The sequence below is a fragment of the Syzygium oleosum genome, unplaced genomic scaffold (genome assembly GCF_021117445.2).
Source record: "Syzygium oleosum isolate NSW1041296 unplaced genomic scaffold, Sole_v2.1 Sole_v2.36, whole genome shotgun sequence".
Lineage (NCBI taxonomy): Eukaryota > Viridiplantae > Streptophyta > Magnoliopsida > Myrtales > Myrtaceae > Syzygium > Syzygium oleosum.
In genome coordinates, this window is record NW_026607520.1 from 1,735,584 (window position 1) to 1,753,058 (window position 17,475).

Genomic DNA, 17,475 nt, shown 5'->3' on the forward strand with positions numbered 1-17,475 from the left:
CGTTTTGGCAAACCGGGTGAAGAAGATGACCTTCCTGGGTCGGGTTGACCCGACAGACCCGGGTTGGTATAAATTCACAAATTCGACCCGATTTTAACCCAATTTTCCAAACTTAGTCCCAAAATTGAATTTCCTATCATATTCCGAACCCAAGTATATGTTTTTCCCCAATTTTTATTATAATTGAGCCCAAGATTTTCTCATTTTTGTACTCGGATTAGTAAGGTTTTGTTCAATTTGATGTCCTAATGACCTGATTAGGTAAAATTGATGCCAAAATTGAATTACCCACATCTGATTAACCCTAGAAATGATGGCCTCATATTTCGACAATTTCATATTGGGCACGATTCCCAATTTGGGTTCAAAATTCTTAATTTTCAATCAAATTTTGGGGATTTTTTATTTTTATGCCAAATTGTGCAATTGGACCGACCATTATGCAATTCAAGGTCCCAGAATCATTTGTTGTGAAGACACTATGACTTAAAAATGACTAGAAAAAATTTAATTGCATTTTTGGTTTAATTCGGGTTTAATTTTGCCCAATTTTGGGAAAAAAACATACACCCGATTGAGATTTTCAAAATTGACAACGTATTCATGAAATTGGATTTAAAATAAAATTAATGACTATTTTTATGGAATTTTCTGATTCCATTTGCTATTTTTCTTGATTTTATTTGCTATTTTGACTAAAATAAATTAAGGAAAAATGCATAAAAATGCTAAAAAATTATTTTTTTGGTTTAGAAATAGGTTTCTAGGCTTGGCCAATATTCCTAGTCCTAATTTTGAAATTTTTTGAAAATATGGAAAAATGAGCTAAAAATTAGGTGTCAACAGCCGTTCGCCTGACCGCCGTGCATCGCCGTCTAGTCGTCCGTCGCCGCCAGAACCTCCGTCCGTCCAGCTGACATCCCCCCGACCCGGCTGTTCTCCCCTTCCCTCCGCGTGAGCAGCAGCTTGCTCGCCGCCACGTCTGCCGCGGCCTGGCGCTGCCTAGCCGTCCGCCGGCCAGCCCAGCTCCGCCCAGGCACCTGCAACCCCGCCGTGCCACCGCCGGACGCTCCATCTCCACCGTGACACCCCGCCTCTACTCCCCTTCTCCTGTTCACCCCGACCTTCCTTTGTTCGTTTCGCTAGCCACCGCAGCGTGCTGTCGTCCCGGCCGCCGCTACCCTCACCGGCTTGCCACCACCACCCGGGCCTTTTTCGCTTGGTCGCCCCTCCGCCCTCCGCGGCGTTGCTATGGCCACGCTTCCCCTGTTTCCGCCAGCTATCCCCTTCCCCTTTCTCTGTTCTCTCTCTCTGTCTCTGCTCCGACCGTTGCCGCCGTGGACCGCCGCGCATCCGCCGGAGCCACCTATTCGCCATCGTCGCTGTGACATCCCCGATTTCGGGCCTAAGAAGCCAAGGACCGGTAATAAGTGGATGAGCAGGTAAGTCGAGTCGAGGATCAGTAATGAAATGGACAGCATGATCGGAACGAGTGTACTGAGGGTTGGTCGTGGTTCGATCGAAAGATTGTCCATAAATTGGCCTAGGCATTGACAGTGGAATGACCTCCTGACTACGCAAATGATTAGAGTAATATGACCATGGAGTGACCCTTCGACCATAAGGGCCGTTAGTGGAACGGTCCGGGATAACTATGGATCAGTCCGGTGTCGGCATGTGTCGGTCGCGGGTGATACCGCACGGCCATGCATTGGTCACGGATGACCATGAGTTAATTCCGGGGTACTAGATTCCACGAGGCTACATGACAATCGAGAGTCGATCATGGGTCGTTGATACTCGAACATGGCTCGGTCACGAATCGGCCACGGATTGTTGCGTTGAGTTGGGTAGGCCAAGGACGAGACATGTGCCAGGCCATGTGCCTAGTGGCTTGGTCGCGGCCCGGGCAAAATTGCCAGTCGCGCCGGCCAAGGCCATGTGCCCTGTCATGACCAGCCATCGTGCCCGTCAGCCAGGCCACGGACCGGCTACGTGCCCGGTCGCGTGCCGGCCATTGTGCTTGACCCTTTTCCCACGAGTTGTGCCCATAAGATCCGGTTCCGATCTCGTCCCGTGTCTAAGAAATATGGCCATGAGTCGTGCGATGTGCCATTCACGGGCCGTTGCTCATGTTTGGCCGTGAACCGACCCCTCACCTGTATGACTCGACGTGGTGCTCGGCACGATGCCCATACGGCTAGCAAGGCACTAGGCACATCGCCCGTACGGCCAGGCAAGCCGCTCGGCACGTTGCCAGTGTGGCCCGGCGTGGCGCCCGTGCGGTCCGGTCTCGCGCCCGGCCATGTGCCTCCGTGGCCCGGCGATGCACCCGGCCATTTGCCCGGTAACCCGGCCACGCGCCCAGGCCACCCGAGAAGCCCAATTTGGCCTAGTTTGGCTTAGATTTTTGTAGGGCTATGTTTGGTCAATTGTGAGGGCTTTTCCATATTAAACCTCATTTTAAATGGGATTATTAGAGTTATTTATCGCAAGAAAACCCTCGAAAAGTTATGAGGATTAACATGATACGGGGTTGCGATTTTAGCGCCGTTTAGCCAATTTCGGGTAAACCGATTGGCCCGAGAGGTTTTTGAGTGGAACCAACTAGTTTGTAGGCCTCCTACGGTTCAGGTTTTGGCTAAAGAAAAGAGACAAAAAGGGTTGACTTGGTCAAAGGTGCAATTATTGCCCTAAAACCTTCATTATTGGACCCCCCATGAGGTGTCCCTCTCCATTATTGTCACCAAGCTGAGCTGCCCCCCTAATTATGGCTCATTTAAAGCTTTTGTTGACTCATTGATCACCAATAATAGAGCCCAAGGCAAGGCCAATAATTGGCCAAGCCAAGGGAGCCGAACAAGAGGGCCTTTCGGCCAAGGAGAGAGAGAGAGAGAGAGAGAGAGAGAGAGAGAGAGAGAGAGAGAGAGAGAGAGAGAGAGAGAGAATGAGGAGGACCAATGAGGAAGAGATAAGCTTTAGCCATTCATCATTTCTTTTGGCTTAAGTACATTAATGGCATTAAATGAAAGCCATCATGAATTTGACTAAGAGGCCCTCTATTATTGGTTCAAGTCTAGGGTTTTCTAGTGTCTTCCAAGTACTCTATAAAAAGCAAGACATTTCCCCCCCTTTTCTCCCTCTTCTCATGCCAACTTCATCATCCTCTTCCTTTCCCTTTTTGTTTCTTGTTTTCTCACCCTTTTGGCCGAGAAGCTCACGCCCAAATAAATCCCGAACCGGCCTGTGTTTCTTCTCGTTCCTACCCAAGAGCCCACGGTTTGGCCCTTGTAGGCCTAGGTTTGCTCGGCCAAGCAAGAAGGAAGCAAGGAGGAAGCCCGAAATTTCCCGAGCTCACCCATTTCTAGCCCGTTCTCTAGTATTGTTAGTTGTTGAGTAAGTAAATTCCCTAATATGGGGAAAGGAAGTTACGATACGTTGTAACATGGGTTGGTTGACCCGTTTCGTGGTTTCATGGTTGTTCATTTTTTCTCATCTAATGATGTTCCCGTGTGATACTCACGTTTGATGTTTGTTTTTGTTGGTTTCGTAGAATGACTTTGCAGTTTGAATTGCCATCGATGCCGGTACGGTAAGAGTCGACTTGTGTGAACGACGATTGTCTCGTCCTCGGTTGATATTAGAGTTTTTACTTATTGAGTCCTTTGACTCACTCCCATTGTTTTTCCTCTTTCTAGGTCCGTAGATGGCGACTCCCCCGACCCGCTTTGGAAACCCCGTCGAGATGAGGGCGGAACTACTCACGTTCATTGATGCCCGAGAGAACCGCGCGTACCGTCGCATTACGACATATGTTATGGTGGATGAGGGCCGATTGGAACTGGTCCCCCACCTGTACGTGGCCTGGTATTGGCTAGCTAACGGCGACTGGGTTGGGCCCCTTCGTGGGTTCGAGGGGCCATTCAGTGGCGTAGGTGGGCCGGCTCTGGGGCAATCCGCGGGCGGGGCATAGTTCGGCCACCGGACGGGGGAACGGGAGCGAGGAGATGGAGGAGCGATGAGCTAATGAGTAACCGTAGTGGGAATAGGCAACCAAGCCAAGTTTTGTTTGTTTGATAGTGGCTTGTGTCGGACCCGCCCTTGGAATGGGCATGTAAAATATGTTCGTGGCTTGTAAGGGCCCGTAAAGAAGGGCTCGACGAAATAAGCACTTATCTTGTAAATATAAAGTGAGTTGTTTGCTTTTATCACTCCTGTTTGTCTCGTTTATTGTTTATTTACTTCCGCGTGCGCATTTGATTGTTTAAAATAAACAGGATGAACTAATATATTTCCGTGAGTCACGGGTCCGTTCGGGTCATGTTCAGTCACTAAGTATCGATTGTGATTCCGAGTCGGGACGTGACAGCCGCCCTTGCCCAGCAGATTGCCGTCACTGCCCTACCAGTCCAGCCGACATGCCAGCCCGTACGAACCGCCGCCTTGCCATCATTGCCGTGAACCACCGAGCGCCGATAGGTCGCGGCTGTGCTGACGCCGCCGCTGCTCTGTTTCGGCGACCTTGCTGCCCTCCACACTTAGCCGTTCTCTCTTAGGCCCAATGTAAGCAACTCCCTAAACTCCTTCTAGGACTTCGAGTATTATTAAACTCGTTTAGGGATTATTTAGTGCGAATTAAGGGCTGATTTAGTGGCTGATTAGTGGATTGATCATGGCTGGAATATGGCTCATTTGGGGTTGATTTGGCGAATGATTGTGGTGGGCTTGATCGTTAGTTTGATGGGATGATGTTGGTGGGTTTGTTGAACGGAATGTGGGTTAAAATGTGTTGGAATGGTGAGTGTTGTTACAATCAAGTGTTGTTGGAATTGTGGGCTGATTTGGTGCTCATTGCGCGTATGTTAATTGCAGTTTGAGGGCTGGTTGTTACTGCCGTTTGTTATTGTCGCGAGTGCGCGTTCGCGATTCTTAAATTGATAGAATGGTGGTGGTTTTAGTGCCTATGCGAATTGATTTGTTCGATTGGCGATTGAGCATATTAGAGTATTGTTTGAATATGTGAATGACATTGAATTGATTGAATAATGTGGCGTATGCGCTTGTCTGAATGGCCTGAGGCGTGTTTATGCGGGCCGTGGAAGGCAGGTTAGACCTAAGGCGTGTTTACACGGGTCATTGGAGAAAGTTGGGCTTGAGGCGTGTTGACGCGGCTGTAAGAATGGGCCTGAGGCGTGTTGACGCGGGCTGTGAGAATGGGCCTGAGGGGTGTTGACGCGGGCTGTGAGAAAGGACCTGAGGCGTGTTTACGCGGGTCGTGGCTAGTTGGATAAATGCGCATGTGAAATGTGTTTGGTTGAATTGGGTGAATGCATGTGTGTATGGCGCTTGGGTGATTGTGATATGTTCTTGAAATATTATTGCATTATAGTGATTTGACTAATATGCGGAGCTGGCGTGTGATTTGAGATGAGATAAGTACGTTTATGTGAATTTTAATATGTCGGCTGTTAGATTGCATGTTGAGACTTGTCTGGGTACTCATTAGCTTATGTAGGGTTTAGGTTGTCTGTTTATTGAGATTTATTCTCATTGTTGCAATATAAACCATTTCAGATCTGCAACCGTGATTGATTTGGAGACGCCGCCAGAGTACCTCGGGGATCAAGGATGGGTCAAGTTACCCCGTCTTTTAAGTGCCCCTTTTGTAGAGGAGTTAAGCTCACCAACCACCGCCCCCTTTTGATGAATGTGGTTTGAAGTGAGTGGCCTGGGTTGATATTATGTATTTATGAATGCTGTAAGTTATGCCATGCAATGGAAATGCATTTGTTGGTTGGTGTAAGTACTACCCCTTCTTCATCGTTTACTGTCTGGGTTGTTTAAAATTTCGCTTCTGCTTGCATATGACGTGGGGTGTTTTGTTTGGGTCAGCGATGAGTCCTGGGACATCGCGTTTGATACGACCGTCGTAGGGGTGTCGCGAGCCCGTTAGGGCTCGGGGCGTTTCATCCCCCATTAATTTGGTATCAGAGCAAGGTCAGCTCGATCCAAGTTGGTCGAAGCCTGGAGTGATAATGAGCGATGACTTTGGGGTAGCCAGCTAGGGAGGCTCGTGTGCCATGTGTACCCCAGACTGTGTGATTGTGGTTGCTGAGTAACCTTATGCGATTATGTGTGAAGTGCAGGTGCGTCAAGACTTGAGATAAGTGCATGAATCTTGTTGGCTGTGATTGAGTGTTGTTTATGATTGGTTGCCTACTTGGTGAATTGTAGTTGTGATTCACTGCCTAGGGCTTTAGACTGGTATAGTTGGCCTAGGTCTCTAATTCCTGAGTGGAATTATAGCAGGTAGGCGAGTGTGAGATCCTGTGAGAATGAGTAGCCGAGGAAGAGGTCGAGGTCGAGGTCGAGGTCGCGTTGCCCTGCAAGCTGGAGTTGTGGAGGATCCCCGGGTGGATGGAATTCTGAGGGCACTACAAGAAGTCGGGATTTTAATGGGTAGATAGACTGAAGAGCGGAATGCTACTATCGCTGCTGCTGCGAGGGCCACTGTTGCCGCCGCCAACGGAGCCAATGGAAATAATGGAAACAACGGGAATGGTGGGCATCCCGCTCCGGGCCAAGTAAATGCAAATAGGCCAATGTCTAAGCTGGTTGAGCAGTTTTTAAAGCTAAAGCCCACGAGGTTTGATGGGAGAGGCGACACTGAGGCTACACCTCGATGGGTGGAAGAACTAGAGAAAGCCTTCGAAGTGCTTGGGTGCACTGAGGAAGAGAAAGTAACCCTGGCAGTCTACCAGCTTCAGGATAATGCAAGCCATTGGTGGAGAGCCACCAGAAGTCAAGTGTTCCCCACTGGTACTATTCCGACTTGGACTATTTTTACCGAGACCTTCATTAGCAAGTATTTCTCGAAAAGTGCCCGAGAGCAGAAGTTGGCTGAATTTATGAGGCTTTGCCAGGGTCAGATGTCGGTGGATCAGTATGAAGCTGAGTTTGCAAGACTGTCCAAGTTTGCCCCAAGAATGGTAGAGGACCCAATGGACAAAGCTAGGAGATTCCGAGATGGACTGAAACCGGACCTCCGCAGTCAGATGATCTCACTGAATTTGAGGGGTTATCATGAGATTTACGACCGGGCTTAGGCAATTGAGCATGATTTGATGGATCGGGCTGTCGCCTCTGGATCGCGGTATGCCTCGGCTAGGGACGATCGCCACTTTGGAAAAAGGCCCATGGCGGGAAATAAGCGCTTTGTCCCTCCCGCTCGGAGGAATATAGGGAAGTCGAATCGCGTTCAAAATGCCCCATGCTGGTTGTGTGGAGGGAGACATGGTAATGGACCTTGCCCAAATAAGGACAGAGCGTGTTTTAAATGTGGCGGAAGGGGCCATCAGATCAGGAATTGCCCCAACAATAGGCAGGCTAAGTCGTCTACGCTACCGCCGCCACCGCCCCGGAATGGAAATCAATTTGGAGCTATCCAACCGGCCAATTAGAATAGGCCGCCGGCCCAAGGACAAGTATACGCAATGGCGAGGAGGGAAGCTGAGGACGCACCTGGCGTGGTCACAGGTACGGTCTCTCTCTGTGATCATGCTGCATATGCTTTATTTGATCCGGGGACGTCGCATTCGTTTATATCTAAGCAGTTCGTTAAATTGTCTGGAGTTGAGCCGAAACCGCTTGAAGTTATGCTGTGTGTGACTACTCCATTGAATGATAAAGTGCTGATTGCGTTTGGATGCCCTGATTATAAGATAGTGGTTGGTGATAGGGAAGAAAGGATAGATTTGGCAGTTTTAGCTATGTATGACTTTGATGTGATTGTTGGTATGAACTGGTTAGTTAAACAGAAAGCTATAATGGACTATAGTAACAGGGTGATCCAATTTAATCCGGTTGGACATCCTAGATTCAAGTTTGTGGGAAACCGAGGAGGAACCTCGATCCCTTGGATCTCATCCCTTGAGGTGATTAAGCTGTTAGACGAAGGGTGCCGAGGATTTCTGGCGACTGTAGTTGATTGGACGGCTGGAGAGTCGAGGCTAGAAGACATAGCCGTGGTGCGCAATTTCCCCGATGTCTTTCCTCAGGAATTACCGGGATTGCCACCTGATAGAAAAGTAGAGTTTGTGGTTGAGTTGGCCCCCGGTACGAAACCAATCTCGAAAGCGCCCTATAGGATGTCGTTGTCAGAGTTAAAGGAATTGAAAGTTTAGATGCAAGAGTTACTGGGTAAGGGCTTTATTCGCCCGAGCGTGTCTCCATGGGGAGCGCCGGTGTTATTCGTGAGAAAGAATGATGGGTTTTTTAGGTTGTACATTGACTACATACAGTTAAATCAAGTGACCATTAAGAATAAGTACCCACTACCAAGGATAGACGACCTGTTTGATCAGTTTCAAGTAGCATCGATATTTTCTAAGATCGACTTGAGGACGGGTTATCACCAACTGAGGATTAAGAAGGAGGATATACCAAAAATGGCATTTAGGACGAGGTATGGGCATTACGAGTTTACAGTAATGCCGTTCAGATTGACTAACGCCCCTGCTGCCTTTATGGATTTAATGAATAAGGTATTCAAAGAATTTTTGGATCAGTTTGTAATCGTGTTCATAGACGATATCTTGGTATATTCAAAGAGTTCCGCCGAACATAAGTTACATTTGGAAAAGGTTCTACGGACTTTAAGAGAACACGCACTTTACGCTAAGTTCAGTAAGTGCGAATTCTGGTTTCATCGAGTGGCGTTCTTAGGACATGTGGTATTCGGGGAAGGAATTGCAGTGGATCCGACGAAAATCGAAGCCGTCACGAATTGGCCGAGGCCGACAACAGTAACTGAGGTTCGGAGCTTCTTGGGTCTAGCAGGTTATTACAGACGCTTCGTGGAAAGGTTTTCGGCATTAGCGACACCATTGACGCGGTTACTAAAGAAGGAGATAAGGTTTGAATGGACGGATAAGTGTGAGAGGAGTTTCCAAGAGTTAAAGCAGAGATTGATGATCGCGCTAGTGTTGACAATCCCGTCAGGTCCAGAAAGATATGAGATCTACAGTGACGCGTCGCAAAGGGGATTGGGATGCATGCTAATGCAACACGGAAGAGTAGTGGCATACGCATCGCGACAATTGAGACCACATGAGCTGAATTATCTGACTCACGACTTGGAATTAGCCGTGATTATCTTCGCTCTCAAGATTTGGAGACACTACTTGTGTGGGGAGAAATTTCAAATTTATACGGACCATCAAAGTTTAAGGTACTTATTCTCCCAAAAGGAATTGAACATGAGACAGCGCATTGGATAGAACTCTTCAAGGACTATGACTGCAATATTCTGTATCACCCTGAAAAAGCTAATAAAGTAGCAGATGAACTGAGCTGGAAATCGAGCATCGCGTATATGATGGTCAAGGAATGGACTCTGTTGGAGGGAGTTCGGGATTCGGAGTTTAAGTTTAAAGTGAGTCACGTCTCAAGTCTGCTTGCCGCATTGAGGAATGAACCGGAAATCCAGACTAAGATTAAGGCTTTTCAATCGATGGACATGGAGATTCAGAAGATTATGAAAATGGATATCGTAAAAAGGAAATCGGACTTTCAGGTACCCAAGGATGGGATTCTGAAGTTCCGTGGATGGTTATGTGTGCTAGGTGATGTAGAACTGAAGGAGGAGATTTTGTTAGAAGTTCATTGTAGCAATTACAGTATTCACCCGGGTAGTACAAAGATGTATCAGAACTTGCAACAACATTATTGGTGGAACGGCATGAAAGTGGATGTAGCCAAGCATGTGGCCAAGTGTTTAACATGTCAACAAGTGAAGATGCAACATTGCAAACCGGGTGGAATGTTGCAGCCATTGGAAATCCCTGAGTGGAAATGGGAACACGTCACGATGGACTTTGTAATGGGATTACCGAGGAGTTAGAGGGGTCATGATTCAATTTGGGTGGTAGTCGATCGATTGACAAAGTCAGCACATTTTCTACCGGTGCGAAAGGACTTCGCCTTGGAAAGGTATGCCGAGATATACGTGCGACAAATAGTCCGTCTTCACGGAGTGCTAGTGACGATTACTTCAGATCGTGACCTAAGTTTATTGCCGCTTTTTGGAAAAGTCTTCGTACGGCATTAGGAACGAAGTTACAGTTTAGCACGGCCTATCATCCCCAAACGGATGGCTAGTCTGAAAGGACGATTCGGACTTTGGAAGATATGCTATGAGCATATGTATTGGATTTTAAGGATAGTTGGGAGGAACAGTTACATCTGGTTGAGTTTGCCTACAATAATAGCTATCAGCAGAATATCAGAATGGCACCATTTGAAGCGCTATATGGCAGAGCTTGCAGAATGCCGGTTTGTTGGGATGAAGTTGGTGAGAGGAGCATCACGGGTCCAGAGTTAGTTCAGCAGTCAGTCGAAACAGTCAAGGTGATTCGGGACAGGCTTAAGACCGCTCAAAGTCGCCAAAAGAATTATGCAGACCGGAGATGTAGGCTTTTGGAATTTCAAGTAGGGGACCACGTTTTCCTCAAAGTATCGCCGATGAGAGGATTATCACGGTTTGGCAAGAAAGGGAAGTTGAGCCTGAAGTACGTGGGTCCATTCGAGGTCTTAGAAAGAATCGGTACTTTGGCCTATCGTCTCGCACTATCGCCGAATTTGTCCAAAGTTCACAATGTGTTCCGCATGTCTATGTTAAGGAAATACGAACCGGATCCGACCCACGTGCTGAATTATGAAGAAATAGACGTGGACGACAGAGTGTCGTACGTGGAAAGGCCAGTAAGGATTGAGGACAGAATGGAATGGGTGTTACGGAACAAGACACTTCCGATGGTCAAAGTAATTTGGGAGCATCATGGAACCGAAGGTGCGGCAGAGGAAAGCGAAGAGTTGATGCGACATCAATACCCCTCATTTATTCGAATAATTGGGTTGGATTGTAAATTTCGAGGACGGAATTTTTTGTAAGGGGGGAAGAGTTGTGACATTCCGAATTTCGAACCATTTTTGGGATTTATAAAGCGTGTATTTCGTCAGTATGCTTATAGTAAAATCTCACCCGGAACTGATCACTTTTGGGTTATTTTTAAATTAGAGATTTCGCTAGAGTCGCACTAAATCGAATTTGGCCGTTATTTATAGCCCGAACTTTGGTGTCGAATTTCTCGGAGTTTCGTGACGAATTTAATTGGATGGTGTCGATATTATTGTGGCCAGCGTCGATATTGTCCGGAATTGGTGAAAAGTGAAATTTGGACCGGGTGCGGATTTCGACCAATACACCTCCCTCTGGGTTTAAATATTTAGTGTCTTTTGGCATTTTCTTAATTTATAATTTGGGATTTTTTCGTGGTCATTGGATCAAGATCGCGAGATCGTTTGTGGGCCGTTAGATTTGTACTTGAGTGTTTATTTGACTTTCTCTCTCTCTCTCTCTCTCCTCTGCCGCGCCTCTGCCCCATTTACGTCCCCTCCCCCCCTCACGCTCACGTCCCTTCTCTCTCTACATGTTTTCCCCTTTCTCTCTCTTCCCTTCTCTCTTTCCCGCTTTCTCCTTTCCCCCCTCCTTCTCTCTCTCTCTCTGCCTGATCGTCCTCTCCTCCCCTCCACCGCTTGCCGCCGCTCTCCTACGCCCGACCGCCGCACGCCGTCCGCCTGACCGCCATGCGTCGCAGTCCGGTCATCCGTCGCCGCCAGAACCGCCGTCCGTCCAGTTGACTTCCCCCCAGCCTGGATGTTCTCCCCTTCCCTCCGCGCGAGCAGCAGCTTGCTCACCGCCCCGTCCGCCGCGGGCCGGCGCTGCCTAGCCATCTGCCGGCCAGCCTAACTTCGCCCAGGCGCCTGTAGCCCCGCCGCGCCACCGCCGGACGCTCCATCTCCGCCGCAACACCCTGCCTCTACTCCCCTTCCCCTATTCACCTCGACCCTCCTCTGTTCGTCTCGCTAGCCACCGCAGCGTGCTGCCGTCCTGGCCGCCGCTGCCCTCACCGGCTCGCCACCACCACCCAGCTCCCCCTTTTCGCCTGGTCGCTGCCCCTGCTGCCGCTGGCGCCGATGCTCCCTTGTTCTGGCTAGCTACTCCTCTCCCCTTCCTTTGTTCTCTCTCTGTCCCTGCTTCGACCGTCGCCGCCGTGGGCCGCTGTGCATTCGCCGGAGCCACCTATCTGCTATCGCCGTCCTTGCCCAACAGCTTGCCATCGCTGTCCTGCCAGTCCAGCTGAGACGCCAGCCCGCACGAGCTGCCGTCTTGCCGTCACCGCTGTGAACCGCCGAGCGCCGATAGGTCGCGGCTGTGCCGACGCCGTTGCTGCTCTGTTCTGGCGACCTTGCTGCCCTCCACGCTTAGCCGTTCTTGCTTAGGCCCGAGGTAAGCGACTCCCTAAACTCCTTCTAGGAGTTTGGGTATTATTAGACTCATTTAGGGATTATTTAGTGCGGATTAAGAGCTGATTTGGTGGCTGATTAGTGGATTGATCATGGCTGGAATATGGCTCGTTTGGGGCTGATTTGGCGAATGATTGTGGCGGGCTTGATCGTTAGTTTGATGGGATGATGTTGGTGGGTTTGTTGAACGGAATGTGGGCTATAATGTGTTAGAATGGTGAGCATTGTTACAATCAAGTGTTGTTGGAATTGTGGGTTGATTTGGTGCTCATTGCGCGTATGTTAATCGCGGTTTGAGGGCTGGTTGTTACTGCCGTTTGTTATTGTCGCGAGTGCGCGTTCGCGATTCTTAAATTGATAGAATGGTGGTGGTTTTAGTGCCCATGTGGATTGATTTGTTCAGTTGGCGATTGAGCATATTAGAGTGTTGTTTGAATATGTGAATGACATTGAATTGATTGAATAATGTGGCGTATGCGCTTGTCTGAATGGCCTGAGGCGTGTTTACGTGGGCCGTGGAAGGCAGGTTATACCTGAGGCGTGTTTACGCGGGTCATTGGAGAAAGTTGGGCCTGAGGTGTGTTGACGCGGGCTGTGAGAATGGGCCTGAAGTGTGTTGACGCGGACTGTGAGAAAGGACATGAGGTGTATTTACGCGGGTCGTGGCTAGTTGGATGAATGCGCATGTGAAATGTGTTTGGTTGAATTGGGTGAATGCACGTGTGTATGGCGCTCGGGTGATTGTAATATGTTATTGAAATATTATTGCATTATAGTGATTTGATTAATATGCGGAGTTGGCGTGTGATTTGAGGCGAGGTAAGTACGTTTATGCAAATTTTAATATGTCGGCTGTTAGATTGCATGTTGAGACTTGTCTGGGTACGCATTGGCTTATGTGGGGTTTAGATTGTCTGCTTATTGAGATTTATTCTCATCGTTGCAATATAAACCATTTCAAATCCGCAACCGTGATTGATTTGGAGACGCCGCCAGAGTACCTCGGGGATCGAGGATGGGTCAAGTTACCCCGTCTTTTGAGTGCCCCTTTTGTAGAGGAGTTAAGCTCACCAACCACCACCCCCTTTTGATGAATGTGGTTTGAAGTCAGTGACCTGGGTTGATATTGTGTATTTATGAATGTTGTAAGTTATGCCATGCAATGGAAATGCATTTGTTGGTTGGCGTAAGTACTATGCCTTTTTCATCGTTTACTGTCTGGGTTGTTTAAAATTTCGTTTCCGCTTGCGTATGACGTGGGGTGATTTGTTTGGGTCGGCGACGAGTCCTGGGACGTCGCGTTCGATACGACCATCGTAGGGGTGTCGCGAGCCCGTTAGGGCCTGGGGCGTGACAGCTAGAGTTCTCAACCTCTGTTTCGCATATAAAACTACCGAAAATAGAGTGTTGAAGACATACCTTGTAGAGAAATAGAAACTGATCGTTATTAGTCAAAGGAGTGAAATCTTGGAAGCATTACCACAAAGGATTAGAGCCTGTGAAGAAAAAGAAACGGAATCAGATTACTTCAAATTAAATATGCGAAAAACAGAGTCAATTGGAGCTTCACTGGTCGGTCGGTGGAAAGCGACTACGAGGTGACTCTCCAGCGACTGACAGTGGTGGCAATGATTGTAATTGATGAAATTTCTTCAATTGAGAGGATCACCCCGCGAGCCTAATGGATTCTCTTGCTTTTTCTTATTTGTTTCACTCTGTGCACGAGCGGGAATAGTTGGTGAATGATGAATGCTTATTGAATTTTGCTGGATAGATATTTCACTCTGCTCTCTGTTCTCGAGCTCTCGGTTGTTGTTCTCTCAAATCGTGATCAAATCTTAACAATCCAAGCTTTCATAGAGAAAAAAAAAATGCTTGGCAATTTCGGTAGAGAGTCAATTGTGTGGATCTTCGATGAATAACTGAATTCGAGAATAAATCCAATTTTGATCACTTTGCCAGCATTGTGGTGCTATTGGGTTGATCATTCGAGGATGATGTTCTCGAATCTAGGTCGAACAGAGAGGAGGATGGATGGGATTTGGAGAAATGAAGGGTGTCGGGAAAATTCAATTCTCGATCAATATATTCGAAACGCATTCGAACAACGCGGAAAACGTGATACAAGTTGTTAATAATTATCAACTTGTATCACTGATCGTACAGGCATATCACATAACGAACATACCCAGTATTGCCACAGATTAAATGCCACTTGCACACTTGAGAGCGATCTTCAATTGTTTTTCGTACCCACTTGCATTTCGAAGGAAAACCAGAAAAGACGTTCTTTCGAAGAGATGTCTTATTGCGCATATGAAAAATTACGTTCGTTTTCTAAAGGGAGTTAACTATTTATAGTAAAATGCAAATAACTACCTTGTGGGCCTTGTGGTTCGTGAGTTGGGTTTGGCCCATCTTGGGCGGCCCACCCATTATGCCATTATGCCGTTCAAAGGGGATAGGGACAAGATTTTTTCAGAGTTGTCGGAAAGAATGGCGTGGGAATGCTTTGGGAGATGCAAACCATTTTTCGCTGGTCTCCCCTGTAATGATACACAATCTCAGCATTTCGTTTGTTGCATCTCTATATGAGCATTGCCACATAAATAAAATTCCAAAATTGATGAAATTAGCTTCTTGATGAAGAGTGGGGAGAGAGAGAGTGAATATTAAAGGGTTTATGATTTTGTGGTTGGAAACAGTCGGTGTAATAAAAGAGCAGAGAGAGAAATTTAAGAAGGGGCAAGTGAAGTTCTTGATGCTTGAGGTTTAGACAGATTCTCAAAGAGCTTCTTGAAACAAAAAAGAAAAATGGTGGTTGAAATTGTTTTGTATCATTTTCTTGAATTTTGAAATTTAATCTTTCTCTTTGGCGGCTAATGAACAAGAGGAAAGAGACATTAGAACCCCTGGAGTATACGTAGATGATACATATTGAAAAGAGGAGACTAGATAAGTGATTTTCACACTACCTAGTGGACATGATCAATACGAAATAAACAATAAGCAGTATTTGTACTTAATTATGATTTTAACAATACCATTCTTCTATGTTCCTGTATTAATGGAAAGGTTGCTTCCCATGCACTTTAGTTTGTAATTTTAACCTCTCACCTTCGCCTTCAATCACGTATATATGCTTTGAGATATGGATCAACCTCTTAAAGTCTGTTTTTAGAATATCTGAAGTGTTGCAAGACTTTGGTTACAAAAAAAAAATGGCTCATGACCACGTACTGAAAGAGAGAAATTTAATGTTGAGCAGCACGGTTGTGTGTTTACTTTGTTTTTTCGGTCAAAAAACTCATACTTTCACTACGAAGAAAGATTTAAAGAGCAAGATTGTCTGAAATCATAACATAATAGCGACCAAAATGAGTGGGGGGTTTTAGTTAGCCCATTCGGATTAAGAGAGTCATTCCAATGAGCCTTCGCCACCCAGTCCGTGGCTTGATTTGCATTTCGGGAACAATGGGCTACGGAGGCATCAGTTCGTCGGGCCAGAATTTGTTGGCAATCCATCACAATAGATCGAATGAGCCAAGGACTTTCGGCCCAGCCCAGAACATAAGAAACAACTGATAAGCTATCAGAGCTAATGACCACCTGCAGATCAGATTGAACTGAGCACAGATCAGTTTACTTTTTTTTTTTGGTCAAAGAGGTAGCTTTAATTACTAAATCACAGAAGAAGCGCTACAAGGTTCAGAATCAGTACATAATAAAACCCATAATGGGCGGGGGGGCTTAGACAGCCAATTGATGGGAAGTAAATTTCTCCGGTGAGCTTTGACAACTCAATTCACAGTCAAATTATCTTCACGGGGCTCATACTTAACCGAGACTCCGTTAAGTTGTGCCAAACTAGATTTGTAGTCTTTAATAATCGTCTGCACTGTCCATGGGTTTTGGACTTGGCCTAATAAGCACTCAACAGCCGATAAGCTATCTGTAACTAATTCCACTTTACGCACAGATCAACTAAAGACTTTAGTTTCTATGTTTCCACCAGCCTCGACAAAACCTCACGAAGGGCTAGGGTTTCGATCACAAGGGCTGAAGAGGCGTGGGCGTTCATGGCAAAGCCATCGGTGACAACGCCATCGGAGTTCCTGCAAATTCCGGCTATGGATCCCTCAAGTGAGTCAACAGACCATGAGCTATTCACGTTGTATTTTAGAACTCCCTTCTTAGGTGGAACCCATCACTCAAGTGACTCGATATCCTCTTTTCTTCGATTTCTTTCTTCTGGGTTCCATCTTTTGAATAGTTTGTTCTCTACAATTGCTGATTCTATGATTTCGCTTGGACTTGGTGGTCGGCCTTGGAAGACCAGCATGTTTCTCTCTTTCCAAATAAACCAAAGGGTCCCCGGGAGCAACTCTTTCGATGGTTGGTCATTGCCTTCGGTGAGACTATCTAGTATCCACTTGTCGATTCTAGTTAAATGCCGAGGGAAGGAATCAATTTTTAGTTTTGGATCTGACCATATGGCTTTTGTCCAGTCGCACAGGATGAAGAGATGCTCCAGGGTTTCCGGCGCTCGATGACATATGGGGCACATCAGGGCAGGTATCATTTTCCTCCTGTGTAGGTTTTCCTTTGTAGGAAGTGCATTGCTACATAATCTCCATATAAAAAACTTGATCTTTAGGTGGGTACGGAGATGCCATATCATGTTCCATAGAGTTTTGGGAGGCTGGTATGATGTGGAGGCCTAGTTTTTGTTGCTATGGGTGTCTACCGTATAGATTCTGTTGTATTCACTTTTGACCGAGTAAAGTCCCGATTTATTCCCAGTCCAAATTTGCTTATCAGTCCCCATGATAGAGCTAAGTGGAGTAAGGAGAATTTCGTGCACTAGGTTCTCTTCAAAAAAGATTGACAGCTTCTCTACGTCTCATTGCTTTGATCCTGATTAATCAACTCTGCCACAAGTTGAGGTTCACCTTGGTTTGTTGGGCCTCCAATTCGTCCCTGATTCAACCACTTGTCTTCTCTAATTTTAATCTTGGTGCCATCTCCCACTGACCACATGACTTCTTGGTTTAAGGATTCTCTACCTGCCAGTAGGCTTTGCCAACCCCAAGAAGGCCTAGACCCTTT

At 46.9% G+C, this 17,475-nt stretch overlaps 1 protein-coding gene across 1 annotated transcript; it reads left to right on the forward strand.

The window, feature by feature from the left end:
- Window positions 1-6,602: 6,602 nt before the first annotated feature.
- Window positions 6,603-7,460, forward strand: LOC130135638 (uncharacterized). Its single transcript, XM_056305251.1, has 2 exons — window positions 6,603-6,989; window positions 7,107-7,460. Exons 1-2 carry the CDS (start codon window positions 6,603-6,605, stop codon window positions 7,458-7,460), a joined length of 741 nt encoding a protein of 246 aa, XP_056161226.1.
- The last annotated feature ends 10,015 nt before the right edge of the window (window positions 7,461-17,475 follow it).